Source organism: Monodelphis domestica, chromosome 1 (assembly GCF_027887165.1).
Source record: "Monodelphis domestica isolate mMonDom1 chromosome 1, mMonDom1.pri, whole genome shotgun sequence".
Taxonomy (NCBI): Eukaryota; Metazoa; Chordata; class Mammalia; order Didelphimorphia; family Didelphidae; genus Monodelphis; species Monodelphis domestica.
Window position 1 is genome coordinate 91,143,938 of NC_077227.1, and position 14,202 is coordinate 91,158,139.

Sequence of the window (14,202 nt, forward strand, 5' to 3'; positions counted from 1 at the left end):
TTTGCTTATGCAGGGGTTTATTTGCCCATCTTATTGCTGGCGTGAAAGCATAACAAGGTGGAAACGGGCAATAAAATGGGCCCCCAAGTTGTAATTAGGAGACCTGGGTTTTCATCTCAATTCTATCATTGACTCTACTATGTGACCTTGGAGAAATTACTGAACCTCATTGAGCCTTAGTTCCCTCATCTATTAGGACCCTGCTGGGTCTGACATCTTTTCCACTATTGGACATTCTATTCTATAATGAAGAAATGTGAAATATTTTGGGGGGAAAGGAGAAAGAATGTTTTGTGTGCAGATTGGAGGGTTTTGTCACTTGTTACAAAAGTCAGAATCTTGAGTTTATTTTTATTTGATTATTTCTTAAAACAAAAATGTTATGCACATCTCTAATACTTCTTGATACCGGCTTTTTGAAAGACATCTGGAAGTTTTAGCTGTTGATGCTGTTATAATTCCATATCCATAGAACAAAATCGTGTGACATCAAGATAGTTACTGAATCGGTTAGAAAAAAATGTTACCTGTCCCTGAAGAGTCAGATTTTCACTTTATTTACTGCAATTTCAGGTAACATTGAAAAAGAATGTCAAATACTGAAGTGTTTGTTGCAACTCTCTTGGTTTTTGAATTTTTATTTCTCTTTTGTGCAGACATATTTTCCATCTGTGGGAGGCTTCTGAAATAACATTTGGTACATAATATAACACCTGTCTCATGTATCAATCCACCCATTATGTGTTGGCATGAATAAATGAGGGAGGCATTGTTAGACTGTAAGATCCTGGTAGACTTTTTCTACTTTTGAAAGGTTAAAAGTATACTATAGCAGCAGAAAAAATAAATCCAGGAAATGTTAATATTACTATAAAAGGTATTGTTTAAGTTTCACAGGGAACACTTTGCCCTCTGTAAGCTGTCATATTTTACAAAGAGAAGGTCTGAAGCTTGGTGGACTCAGAAGCTATGGTCTGCTCTAGTTTATGTCAGAGAAACATGTTCTGAGCTTGGGAAGAAACTTTCAGGTATCGCAGAGGCCATGTTAATTTTTTCAGGGAAATAGGAACTCTGTCAGTCTCTAAAGTAAATGAGGAGAGGCTACAATAGTGATGATATCAGAGAAGATTTGAAGATCCAAATTATTTCAGGGAATTTGGACTAAGATCCCTGAAGGTACTTAAGTATTTTAGAGAAATAGAGGAATGATGAACCCCAGGAAAAAAAGTGTCTCAAGGGGAGGGGTAGTGCCGGGAACCTCTCTTCCAGAAAGCCAGATGTTTAGATTCCACCCTAGTTTCTCCTGGTGCAGGCTTGGCAGCCCTACTTAGAGAAGTCTTTGTTGTACTTTCTCTGTGCTCTAATGGGGAGGCAGCTTGTGGCGATGGACTGCTGAGTGGCATCTGGGACAGTTGTCATTGGCACTCTGACCAGCCTCTAAAATAAGCATCTTTTTCCTTTTTCTTCTCTTATCTCATCTCCATTTTCCTTTCTTCTCATCTTTGTCTACTCTATTCTTCCTTGCCCCCTACCCACTTTTCTTTTTTCTATTTCTTTCTTCTCCACCTGTGCTATAAACCCTGCTGTTGACTCTGAGTGTTATTGATAGCATTGTTAGGGATACTGAGGTCCAGTGAGTTTGTAGACCTCAAGCGAAAAAATTTCTTGGAATTCTTTATATGGTGTGGTGAATGGCTTTAAATATTTATTAATAGGATTTTCCTTTTATGGGCTTCGAAGTCATGAGGTATTGATTTGGAGGTAGTTATTTTATTATCTTGGAGATACTTTATAGTTTAATTTATGTACAGAAGGAGAATTATGACTTTGACCTTTGGATTGTATCAGTTTGACTTACATAGTATATTAAATAAACATTACTTTCAAAGATAAGGTAATTTTAATCATCTGCACATTATACAGTTATGTAAAAACTTAATTTTGTGGCTGAAAAGTCAGACTGGTCACCCAGGTAGTTCTAATCAATTAATAAACATTTATTAAGTGCCTACTTTGTGCTATACAATCAGGCTAGTGACTTGGTACTTGTAATTAGTCAGTAAATATCTATTAAACATCTATTTTATTCTTTCTATTCTTGATAAAATATTGAGGACAGACACAGTTTCATTTTTGTCTTCATATTACTAGTACTCAGCCCAGTACCTGTTACTTAGAAATTGCTTGTTGATTGATTGGTAATTCTAATTGTTAATGTGAAAGGAACAAAGGATTTTCATTCATGTGCCCTCCAGAGGGGAGAGTTTAGAGCATTTTTTTGGTGATATAGCCTTTTGTCTTCTCACATATGGCATTATCAGTTTCTATAAATCCTTGTTGTATGGATACTGAGTTTTAGTAGCTTTTGAATAGGAGTTAACTTCTTTAAAGGTGGACTAAACCTTCATCAATAGTTCCTATCTTTTGAGAACAAAGCTCATTCTGTGTCTTAATTGGGCATTTTTTGATTAAAAAAAATTCTTAGGAACAAGGCCTTTCCTTCCTTGGGTGTCCAGAGAAGAAAGATTTTGTGGTTCTTTTTCCTATTTCTATAAATGATTTTTTTTGCATTTGATATTATCTAGATATTTCTTTTGATTATTGTTGTTACTCCTTGCAGCAATGTAGATCACAACTCCTCCATGACTTATTAGAAAGTCTTCAGGAATTGCTGTGAATTTAAAAGTCACTACCCTCTCTGAACTCACCTCAACTGGCAGGACCTCAGATGACAGACATAGATCCTTGTTGGTATCTTGTTCAAAGTCTTTCTGGTTTGGCAAGACCTGTCAGAACTTGTACTTGTTTGTCCTGTATCACAGTGAAGAATCAGAGTATGGCTTGCATGGAGGTGTCTCTATCCTCATTACATAATTATGGAATGATTTCTGCTTTCATTAGAACAAGTTTCACAGAATTCTCGATGATAGTTCTTGGGCTCTTTGGTTGTCAGAACCTATAGCTGTGTCCATTAAGAGGCTTCTAGAACCCTGAGACCAAATTTGCATATCTGTGTTGATCCTCAGACTTTTTTCTAAGCACTTGCCACCTTGCTTTTCTCCCAAGAGAACTTCTTGAGTTTGCCTTACTTTACTGGTTTTCATTCTAGTATAGCCTGTTTTCACGCCTGCCTTAAGATTCTCTCCCTACCTAGAGGAAAGAGGTAGACATTTCTAGAATTTCTGAGATTTAATCCAGTCAAGGGTCTTGGAATATAGTTTCATTTCCATCACAGTTTATTAAGTCTTGTTTGCCAAACATGCCCATTGAATCTCATAGCCATAAGTTTCTATATGTAGATTCCACTTTTTTTCCAACTTCTAGGTCTATAGGAGGAAGACGAAAGAATTAATCTATAAAGACTAGATCTGGGAAGGCTTGAAGTATATTAAGGAGACATATCAAAGAAACTGTGGCCAAGACAGCAGAGAAACAAATCTATGGAAATCTTCAAAATTCAGTCCTAATGATGATTTTTAGCACATAGTAGGCCCTTAATAAATGTTTATGGAATTGAATCCAATTAAAATAAAGGAATTAACATCCTGTACAATATTATATTGGGATAGCGAGGTGGTGCAGTGGATAGAGAGTGGAATCAGGAAAATCCATTTTCCTGAGTTCAAATCCAATCTCAGATACTTACTAGCTGTGTGACCCTGCACAAGTCGCTTAACCTTATTTGTCTCAGTTCTTCATCTATAAAATGAGTTGGAAAAGAAAATGGCAAACCACTCCAGTATCTTTGCTAAGAAAATTCCAAAATCGAGTCACTGAGTCAGACACCACTGAAAATGACTGAACAACTTAGGGGAAACTGGGGTGAGAAACTCCAGAAGGGCAGAAAGAAAAGTGTACTATAATGGATGTTCAGGAGGAGGACAAAGACAGACTTCAGTTATTTCAGAGCCCAGAAAAGGGGAAAGACACTAGTTTTTTTTCTCATAGCTGCACCCTCTAGTACCATGATCTCAGAAAGGTCTTAGAGCTCAAACTATTAATATTTGTATTCTAGTTCAGCTATATTATGGGTTATGAGATAATAGAACACTAATTCTTCATCAATGATTTCCCAGAAGTCTTATGCAATATACTTTAAAAAACAAATTGGAGACTGTCTAGATGAATACACTATCCAGTACCTCAAGTTCTACTTGACATAAGAGATGCAATCCTATGTTGCTACGTCTTTTTTTAACAATATTTTCTGTCTCCCCAACTTGGTTATAATCCCCTTTGAAGACCTGTGTTCTCATAGAATCAGGAGCAAGAAGAGGATTTTTGAGGTTACTTGGCCCAACCATTTTATTTTAGAAATGAGGAAACTATGACCCAGAGAGTTTGCTCAAGGAACTGAGCCAAGAACTGACCAAGAGTCCTTGATTTCAAATCTAGTGGTATTCTCACTTTACTACATATACATTATGCATCTCCATAACCTAACACAGTGTATGCACATATGGCAAGAGTTCAGCATGCATATGATGGTGGTGGTGGTGATTTATAAAAAGAGACATGTATGAACCAGCTGGATTCCTTTAGGAATGAAACCAACTCCATGATGAGAGTATATTTGAATCTTTTGGAAATGTGTTGTGCTTTCATTGAGGATTTGGAAACAGCAATTGCCTTGTGATGCCTGCACAAATTTGCATCCATTCTTAAAACAGTGATGGCTATTTTCCCCCATCATGGGAGATGTGGTACAATTCATGGTCTTCTTACTATGCATTTGTCAAAGCACACTGCAAAAAATATACTTGCCCATTGCTTTTTTCCCAGGTTAGATTCATCACTGATGATAAGATAATAGATTTAGAGCTAGAAGAGAGATGAGTTTGTTTAGCCCTTTAAGTTTGGAAATGAGAAAACTGAGGTTGGAGAAATTAAATGACTTTCCCTAGGTCATACAGGCTATAATCATGAATAATAATAGTTGGCATACATAGTGCTTTAAGGTTTGGAAGGTGTTCTGCAAATATTATCTCATTTTATCCTTATAAAATCCCTGGGAGCTATTATTATCCCCTTTTTACAGAGGAGGAAACCAAGGCAAATGAAGGGCAAGTGATTTGCTCAGAGTCACATAGCTTATAAATGTCTGAGGCTGGATTTGAACTCTGATCTTCCTGACTCCAATCTCAGCATCCTCTCTACTTGCCACCTGTTTGATAGTCACACTTTAAATTTAGACCTTCTGATTTCCAGTTCAACCCTCCCTCATTTATACCCTGCTGCTTCTCAGCCAACATGTGCAAGAATTCCAGTTTGTAGAAATAAAAGTTTTTAGAGCTAATTTCCAATAATCTTTTCCCAAGTACCACTTAATGTATGTGACCTTTGGATTACATACCAAATGCAATTTTCATCCAGTTTCTCCTTATTAACATTTTTTAAAAAAGGTTAGATCATGTCATGAGGGAACTGTAGCCAGAGCTTCTTCTGCTGGGTTCTCTCTTTGGGCTCACACTTTAAATATGAAATCTATGTGATGGACTATTTTCTAACTTTGACTCCTGTGGGACGCTGGGAGAGGAGGCTGATGGACAGCCAGCAGGAATTTGCAAGACAATAATCACAACTCTTGGGATGAAATTGGCCTTCACTGACCTTTGTTGGAAATTCTCTCCTTTCCCTCCTCCTTCTTTCTGTCTCCTTTCTTCCACTTTCGCAGAGCCACCAACCAAATACCAAATCTCTCAGCCAGATGTATATGCTGTCCTGCCAGGAGAGCCCCTTGAATTGCGCTGCTCGTTGAAAGATGCCATCATGATCAGTTGGACTAAGGATGGGGTACAATTGGGGCCCAACAATAGGACAGTTCTTTTTGGGGAATACTTGCAGATTAAAGGCGCCATTCCTAGAGATTCCGGCCTCTATGCTTGCACTGCTGCTAGGACTGTAGACAGTGAAACCTTGTACTTCATGGTCAATGTTACAGGTGAGTGAGTTGACCCTAGATGATGCTTTCAAAACACACACATATAAAATCACATTTGCTGTAATGTTTTAATGTAAAAGTTAATTTAAAAATTTACAAGTCGGATCTCAGTCCGATCTTTGGTCATTGGAAGCCATGGCTTTATAGATTTTTGTTATCCTTCTCTGAAGCACTCTAAGTGTGATAAACACAGTATCTTCACCATAGTAGGTGCCTCATCAGTGTTTGATGAATTGGATAGAATTGGAGAGGTCCACATGAAAAAAAAAAAACAACCCAAGAAGAAGTTTTAAATTACGAAAATCACTAGTAGCACAAGCATTTCCATACACAAAGAAGGCTAGATAATGGGAATTATTTATGAAGCATCTAAGCCTCTACAGCTCTTCCCACAGAGAAAATTCTTTAAAAATCGTAAAGCTTATGTATACTAAATAAAAATTTCCTCAAGACTATCCACTTTCATATGAAAGCCATTATACATATGTGTGCACATAGGTATATTTTCTATGTGTGTGTATATACATCCATATGTATTCTATCATGTTTACCTATACACATATGCTTATACATACACATATGACTACATATACACATATATAGAGACAAATACTTATTTCCTCAAGACCATTCACTTTCATATGAATGCCACTATAGATGAGTGTTTCGATGTGTGTACCATACATCTACACATTTATAAACAAAGAAAAGTATATGTGTATAACTCACATATGACCTATAGGCATGCAATCTACATACATGATATCTACATGTGTGATATATACATATAGGATGCAATAAATAGATGCAGACATCAGTACAAACACATTTATATATACACATATATCTCCTTTTACATATGTATAAACACACATATTTAATGACATTCATATGGAAGTGAATAGTCTTTAGAAAATATGTATGTGTTTATAGTTTTATTCATATATGTACATATGATATATAGGTGATACTATATATATATGTGCTTTAAATAGTTGATACTTGTGGTTTTTAAAGTACAATTTAGAAATCTATATACTTAAGAGATTCCAGGCTTCTAGCTGGCTTTCCTTCTGCAAAATATAGTTCAATTCAATTGAATTCAACAAACATTCAAAAGCATTTACTATGGGGAAAGTACTTTGCTGGACTATGAGAGAAGTATCAAGATAAATAAGACCCTGGCCTCAAAGAGTTTTAATTTAGTATCAGCAATTAGATTTTTACAAACAATTTCATATAATATGGATTATAAGTACACAAGAGAGGGACAAAAGTGAGATTTTTCAAATAAACTCATTATAAATACTGTTTTCTTAGTGTTAAGTGGTGTGAGGATTACAAAAAGAACTCCATTTTATTTGGGACCATTGCCTTCATACTATCCAGAGAAGTATCTCCCATAAAAATCATGTTAAAAATGCTTCAATTTATACTATTTATAAACTTCAACATTTAATATTTTAATCTGTTTTTAGTCATCTAAAATAATAATTCATAACATATATATATAGAATTCTAAAGTCTTCAGAGTTCTTTCCTCAAAACAAGTGTTGATATCTTTATTTTATAGACTAGGAAAGTTTGAAAGAATGAATAGTTTTATAAAAGGAGAGGAAATAATAGGTCATAATGGTATTAAATGTAGAAAATGCAAATCACTCAAAAACATTCATCATTAGATTTATTTTTGGTCATGTTTCTTTGACCCATAAAGATCTAAAATGTAGAAAATCATTCCATGTTACTCTATAAAAATCTATAGGTAAACATGTTCTTTTGACTACAGATGCAATTGCCTCAGGAGATGATGAAGATGACAATGAAGGTTCTGAGGATTTTGTCAGTGATAACAATAACATGAGTAAGTAAAAACAAACCTCTGGAAGTGACTGCAGAGTCATGTGGAAAAAGCAGGATTCTAACCTTTCTGAATGCCAACTGTTAACATTCACAGTGTCCTTTTCCCACTGTGTGTTTGTTTTCCTGACTTTCAAACTTGAAAATAAACTAAGTGTACTGTCTACCTTTCTCTCTCATTTGTCCTTTCTTTTGGTGTGAGCAGTTTCCTTCCTTCCTATGGAAATCCTTTATCTTTCTGATATTCGATTCTATCTTTTCTATGACCTTTCCAATTTGAAGCTTCACTAAATAAGAAAGCAAAATAAGGCATAAAAATATCAAGCTACAGTTGATCTTTGTTGTTTTTTTTTTTAAACTTGATTTGATGATTTCATTGGTATAGGAAACTAATGGTAAGTAAACTCTGTCTCCCTCTACCAATGCATAACAGTATCTGCTTTACATTCTGTAATTGATCTTACTGTAATTCAGAACTATGATCACATATGGTATTAAGTTATAGGCAACTTTTTTTAAAAGCTAGAATTAACAGAGGATTACGAACATTTCTGTTTAAGAATAAATTGTTTAAAAATTGGTATAAATAGGCCAACCTCCAGAGGAAGGGATAAACAGATAAAATTTGATTTTTTTTTTCATGGCAACATGAAAATATTTTAATAATTTGACTGATTGCTAGACTTTTCTTGCTTACTTTACACATGCCACAGTTTAGAAATATCATATCAGGTAGGTGGCTCAGTAGATTGGGAACTTTCTAGAAATAGGAGGTCCTAGGTTCAAATATGGCCTCAGCTATTTCCTAGCTGTATGTCCCTCTGTAAGTTACTTAACCCCCATTGCCTACCCCTTATGACTCTCTCTTCTGCCTTGGAACCAATACTTAGTATTGATTCTAAGTCAAAAGGTAAAATTTTTTTAAAAAAAGAAATATTAATATAATAATATAAGTATTTTGGTTTCATTTTTCATTGGTTTTACTCCATATTCTTACAAGATAATTTGAGGGTAAACATTTCAAAAATGAGATGATCAAGAATGAAAATGGAACAGAGATAGCGATCATCTAAAGAAAACAGAGAGAGTAGATGCTACCCCAAGATAAGCTGATTTTTGAAAAATTAGACCAAGTGTGGGTCTAAGCTTTCGTATAATTAAGACAAAATGAATGTTTACTTTTTTTTTGGTAAAATGAAGCTTTATTCTTCTGCAAATCTAAACTTTTTACTAGAATTGAACTCAAATGGGAATTTTTTTGTGTGTGGCTCCTTAAGTAAGTGACCTGGAGTAATATGGTAGAGAATACCTTCAACTCTGGTTTTACAAAAGATATGAAAATCACAAAAGGTAATTGTTCCATCTACTTTTTTATAAAAACAAAAAGCATAACATCAAATCAGAACTCAGTGAAACCTTTACACTTTTAAGAGCACGCTAGATTCTTACAATACATCAAAATCAAGAACAATGAATTCTTTGTTTTGTATGGAGTGGGGAATTCTGATGAATTTTAGATAGCTTGATAGGACATTTTCCCATATACTCTTCTGGATTCTAAGTATATTTGAATAATTAGAATGTAATTAAGTACAATTAACATTAATGCTTTGTTGAAGGCATGGAACCAGCCAATGATCAAGTTATGAGATGTGTCAGTAAGGCCATTATTATGACCATCAGCAATCATTGCCTTGTTGATGCAAAAGACTTTGTTAGTAGAGAATTCTCTTAAATAGATTGGCCCAAGTTACAGAATTTATTGCATTTTTTCCTTTCCTGTGAATAGGATGTTATTGAATATCATTGTTGGACATATACATGAAATGAACTTGCTTGGCTGATGAGTATTGGTGTTAGGTAGCTGTAAGCTAGATATTGTTGCATATAACTGCTCATATTTTGTGCTTGAGGTGCTATTTAAGATGATATAAGTTTTTAGCTGACGATTTAGCCCCTGCCATCTGGTAGTGTGATTAGCCCAGCCTGATTCACAGGTGCAGGTTGAAGTGTTTGAGATTGAGCAGCTGTAGGCTACCCGGACAAAGGAATGTGATAGCAAGGATAATTGACAAGGCTGGAAAAAGGATGTTGCCATTAAAACAGATTTTCAGCACCTTAGTGGCCAATGCTTTGCCTGATTAATCACAAAAGCACAGAAAGGCATAATTTCTTGCATTTGTGGAAACACTCATGCATCCAAATTAACTTCTTGAAAATTTTTGGATTGTTTGAAAATCAATATCCAATTTTATTTTATCTTTCTCTTTCTGACTTTGACTTAGATGAAATGAGCCAGTGAAACTTGTTCATGGTGAAGATTTAGAATTGATATAGGAATCATATGTCTGTCTTTTTAGTGGATGACCTGAAACTGAGTAGTGTACCTTCAGGCTTGAATATTGCATAATATTTTCTCCTCCTATTATCATATTAGGGCCATTTAAAATCATTTTGATGTTTAATTATTCTAGACCATCTAGTATAATATAGTTTAATTATTAGAGAAGAGAATTGAGTATGCTAGCCTAGGAGAATTTTATTTCAAAGTCAGAGTTTCTTTCAGAGAGAATAACACAGCTTTTAAAGGCATACTTGTTCTGTCAGGGATTATGATGTCAGAGTCCAAATGTGGTGACACCAATGTAATTACTGAAGAAAAGAGTTTGTTATTAAAAGAATCTTTAAAGATGTCTTTAAGAAATAAGAAAAAACAGAGTTGCCAAATACTTATTTAAAAATCTCATAGATCAGCTAATAAGCATTTATTAAATACTAGGCACTGGAGATAGAAAGGAAAAAATGAAATAGTTACTGACTTCAAAGAGTTTATTATCTGTCAGGGTTGATTTCATTGATGTGGGCACTCCCTCAACCAAATCATGTCTCTATTAAGCTGTAGGGACTTTAGTAGACTATCTGGAATCTTTCTGAGATCCTGTGGTCAAAAAATTCATCTCTTTCAGAGTGAGCCTGGTAATGAACTTTGTAACTAGCTTGATCCTTGAATGATGGCCAGCTCATTTCCAGGCTTATACTTGAGAGCTTACTGCTTTCATAGGACCTTCCAGAGTTAAGCCCACTTGGCCTTCAAGGACCCTGAATTTATCCCTCCTCCATGATAAGACATTTGTATAATTGGCTTCAGAACTGATGTTTGCTAATGAAGACACTTTCTTCATGAGACATCTTGGTTGTTGGGTTGGACTCCTTTGTTATGCTCATATCTTCAGGAATCTGTGATTTTGTTGATGTGGGTTTAGAGAATTAGAGATTTTTTCTAACTGTCATGGCTGAAAAATTCATCACTAGGCTAATGTTGTAATCTAAATTGAGATTGGACCTTGAGGGATAGACCTAGAGTGCACCACTGGATCTATACGTGAAGCCTTTCTTGTCTTAGAGGATGTCCTAGAACTTGTGTTCCTTTGGCATAGTTTTCAAAAACCAAACACCATCTGTATGCCATGATGAGGCATTGACATAGTATTTTGATGGAGACTCCACACTCAACAAATAACAAAAAAAATTTTTGATGAAATTTTGACTATGTATAAAAGTTTAATAGTCTTGAATGATTTAAACAGTCCTTACAGAAGGTCATAATTGAACAGAGGAGATATTTATGACTGATGGCACAAAAACAGCAAGTCTATCCTTTTTGTAGAAATAACAATGTTCATATTTGTGTTCATAATATGGAACAGGTTTCATTGATTGCCCAATTTATTTTTAAATCAGTGTTGGAGTCACAAATGTTAAGGGCATTCTTAGGTCATTTTCTAGCTGCTCAATAGTTTATGATTTCACATCTTAACTTTATCTCTCTCCCTTACTGAATAAACCCTGTGATGTCATTATCATCTCTTCTGCCAGGAAATCATATTTACTGTATATAAACTCTTCAGTGGAACAGAATCTTTAAGACTAAAATTGCAGTTTTACTTACTGATTTATGAAATATAACTAGTTAAAAAGGTTGGAAATTCCAGGATTCATTTTGTAGCTTTTGAAAGGATCATTCTTAAGAAAAATATGAACCTCTTTTATCATTAGCTTGGTGTCTTAATAGGTTACCTATCTGCAAACAAGGAAACATTCTTCCTCATTTGTTTTAGAGGATTATCTGAAAGCAATTTGTTTTATTACTTCCAGTTTTTGTTAAGTGATTAGTATTTCCAAAGAGTTCCAGGCTTAGTTTTTAAGAACATCATTGACAGAAACCAAAGTTGGCTGCCTACCCACTAAAAGAATGATGCTACAGGAATTGAAATGCCAATCCTTTGAGCTTTGTTAGGGTACCACCAAGTGCAAGAGAACACTTCAGTTTTTCACCATTAACTTATTTCTAGGACATCATAGCTACCACCAGTCAACAAAGACCAAGGATAGAATTTTTTTTTTTGGTCATGAATAAGATAGATCCAAAAATCTGAGATCCCAGTATTTCATTGATTAATCAATTGATATCAATCAAATACAGACAACATTGGAGATTGATATTTGAGACAACAATTGAGATATTAACTTGGTAGGAAAATATATCCAGCTTTATAATTGTTATGTATTATATATTCAGTTATAAATTATTGTTACACATTAAATGTAAATTAAATGAATTAATTAAATTAAATATATTGTATCAAATCTAAAATTATATATTTAATTATAAATTATAACCAAATTTCTTGATATCTTCAGAAATTTTCTTTTAAAAATATGGCACTCTGTGTTCCTATTATTTATTTGAAATTCATTGCATTATTGAAATTTTGCTTTGCAGTTTCGTGAGAAAGTCCACTGCAGGAGTTAAAAGTAAACAAATAGGGATTCCTTTCCTTTTTGCAGTCTTCCCTACTAATCACATAGCAGAGATAATTTGTAGTTTCTCCCCTGTGGAGGCAGACATTGATAAGTCCCTAGGGGGAATTAGTGGGCAAGTTGGTTTATTACACTTCACAGGGACAAAACTTGACTGATTAGTTTTAATGCATCTTTAGTTACATGCCTCCCTGGTCAGTAAGTTATTTTTTTAAAAAACAGTCTTCTAAAACAAGCTGTAACTCACTATTGCATGTGCTATGTGCCTGGTTCCTCCTGCTCTTTACATATGGTGACCTACAAACATATGAAGTTAACTGGTATATCTTGAAAGTGCGTGACTAACTCACAGAGAATGAATTTTCCTTAAGCACCAAAGGGTTCTGATGTACTGATTAGTGCTATTTAAAAATGGCTTAATTATGGAGTTTGCCAAACACACAAGCGTTGGTGAAGTTGCTGGGAGTTTGAGAACTTCTAGAAGCAAAAATGTGTGGCTTTTTGTTTTTGTTTTTTTGCATCAGTTTAAAAAAAGGAGTTGGCAAGCACCGACGTATAGCAGGCATAAATCTGTAAGTTTTGACTTAATTACTCTGGGAGAGTTCAAGGGGCAATGTGAAATGGTAGAAGAGAATTGGGCAGAGAGTCAGGAAAGCATAGAATTTCAAGCTGGAAGAGATATTAGAGATAATTTAGTCTAAACCTCCTTGTTTTATAGTAGAGGTCAATCAATCAATCAATCAATCAATCAGCAAGTATGTATTAAGCTTCCTGCTATGTGCTAGAAATCGAGGTTCAGTGACTTACCCAAGGTCCCCCAGTTAGCATAGCTGGGGCCTGAACCCACATCCAGTGTTCTGCCCATTACATCCTGCTGCCTCCATTAGTTATTCTCCTAGTCCTGATTCTATGGCTAACTAGACCTCTGGGAATCTCATTTTAGCCTTTTTGGACTTCATCTATAAAATGTGGGTGTTGGAAAAGAAAATCCTTTTGGCCCTTCCCAGCTTTAACATTCTCTGAGCCTGCATTTTGGCCATAACTACTAGGCTTCTCCCTCTCCCCCTTGTTGAGTCTAGTAGACAAGCTGAGTGTCCTTAGGCTAGAATATAAATATTAAAACCAGGATTGCCCAAGAAGGTGTAAAGGTATATTGTAGAGGCAGTCGCAACAGCCTATACACTTATTATGTTTAAGTGCATGTTATACTTTATAGGTCAGAAAAAAAAATATATGTTTTATATATATAATACTGGCTCTGGATGACTGAACCAACCCTTGCATCATAGGCCAAACATGTTATGTCGGGTTTTTATTATGGTTAATTATTATGTTTCAAGGGCTGTTTTGGTCTGCAGTATATTCAAATATGTATATTTAAAAAGCTGAGTTTTAAGAGAATTTTACTGTGAGACTGAAAAACAAATACCTAATGTTATAGAACCCCATTCATTGAAAAGATATTAATGAACGAACTTCCCACAGATAAGGACATAAAATAGTTTCACGTGTTTTTTCTTTAGTTTGTTCATTATTGATATTCATTATTGATAAACAGGGTTATTAATTAATATTTGGGA

General features: G+C 34.8%; 1 protein-coding gene across 16 annotated transcripts in view; it reads left to right on the top strand.

The window, feature by feature from the left end:
* Positions 1-14,202, top strand: part of FGFR2 (fibroblast growth factor receptor 2) — a 124,276-nt gene that overhangs the window by 32,494 nt on the left and 77,580 nt on the right. For 7 of the 16 annotated variants that reach the window (XM_056803261.1, XM_056803268.1, XM_056803264.1 and 4 more), the window contains exons 3-4: positions 5,675-5,941; positions 7,731-7,805. The exons of 5 other annotated variants lie outside the window; for them this stretch is intronic. In XM_056803261.1, the coding sequence (XP_056659239.1) occupies positions 5,675-5,941; positions 7,731-7,805 (342 nt within the window). The remainder of the gene's footprint in view (positions 1-5,674; positions 5,942-7,730; positions 7,806-14,202) is intronic. 4 more of the 16 variants (XM_056803280.1, XM_056803283.1, XM_056803298.1 and 1 more) reach the window with 1 other exon arrangement.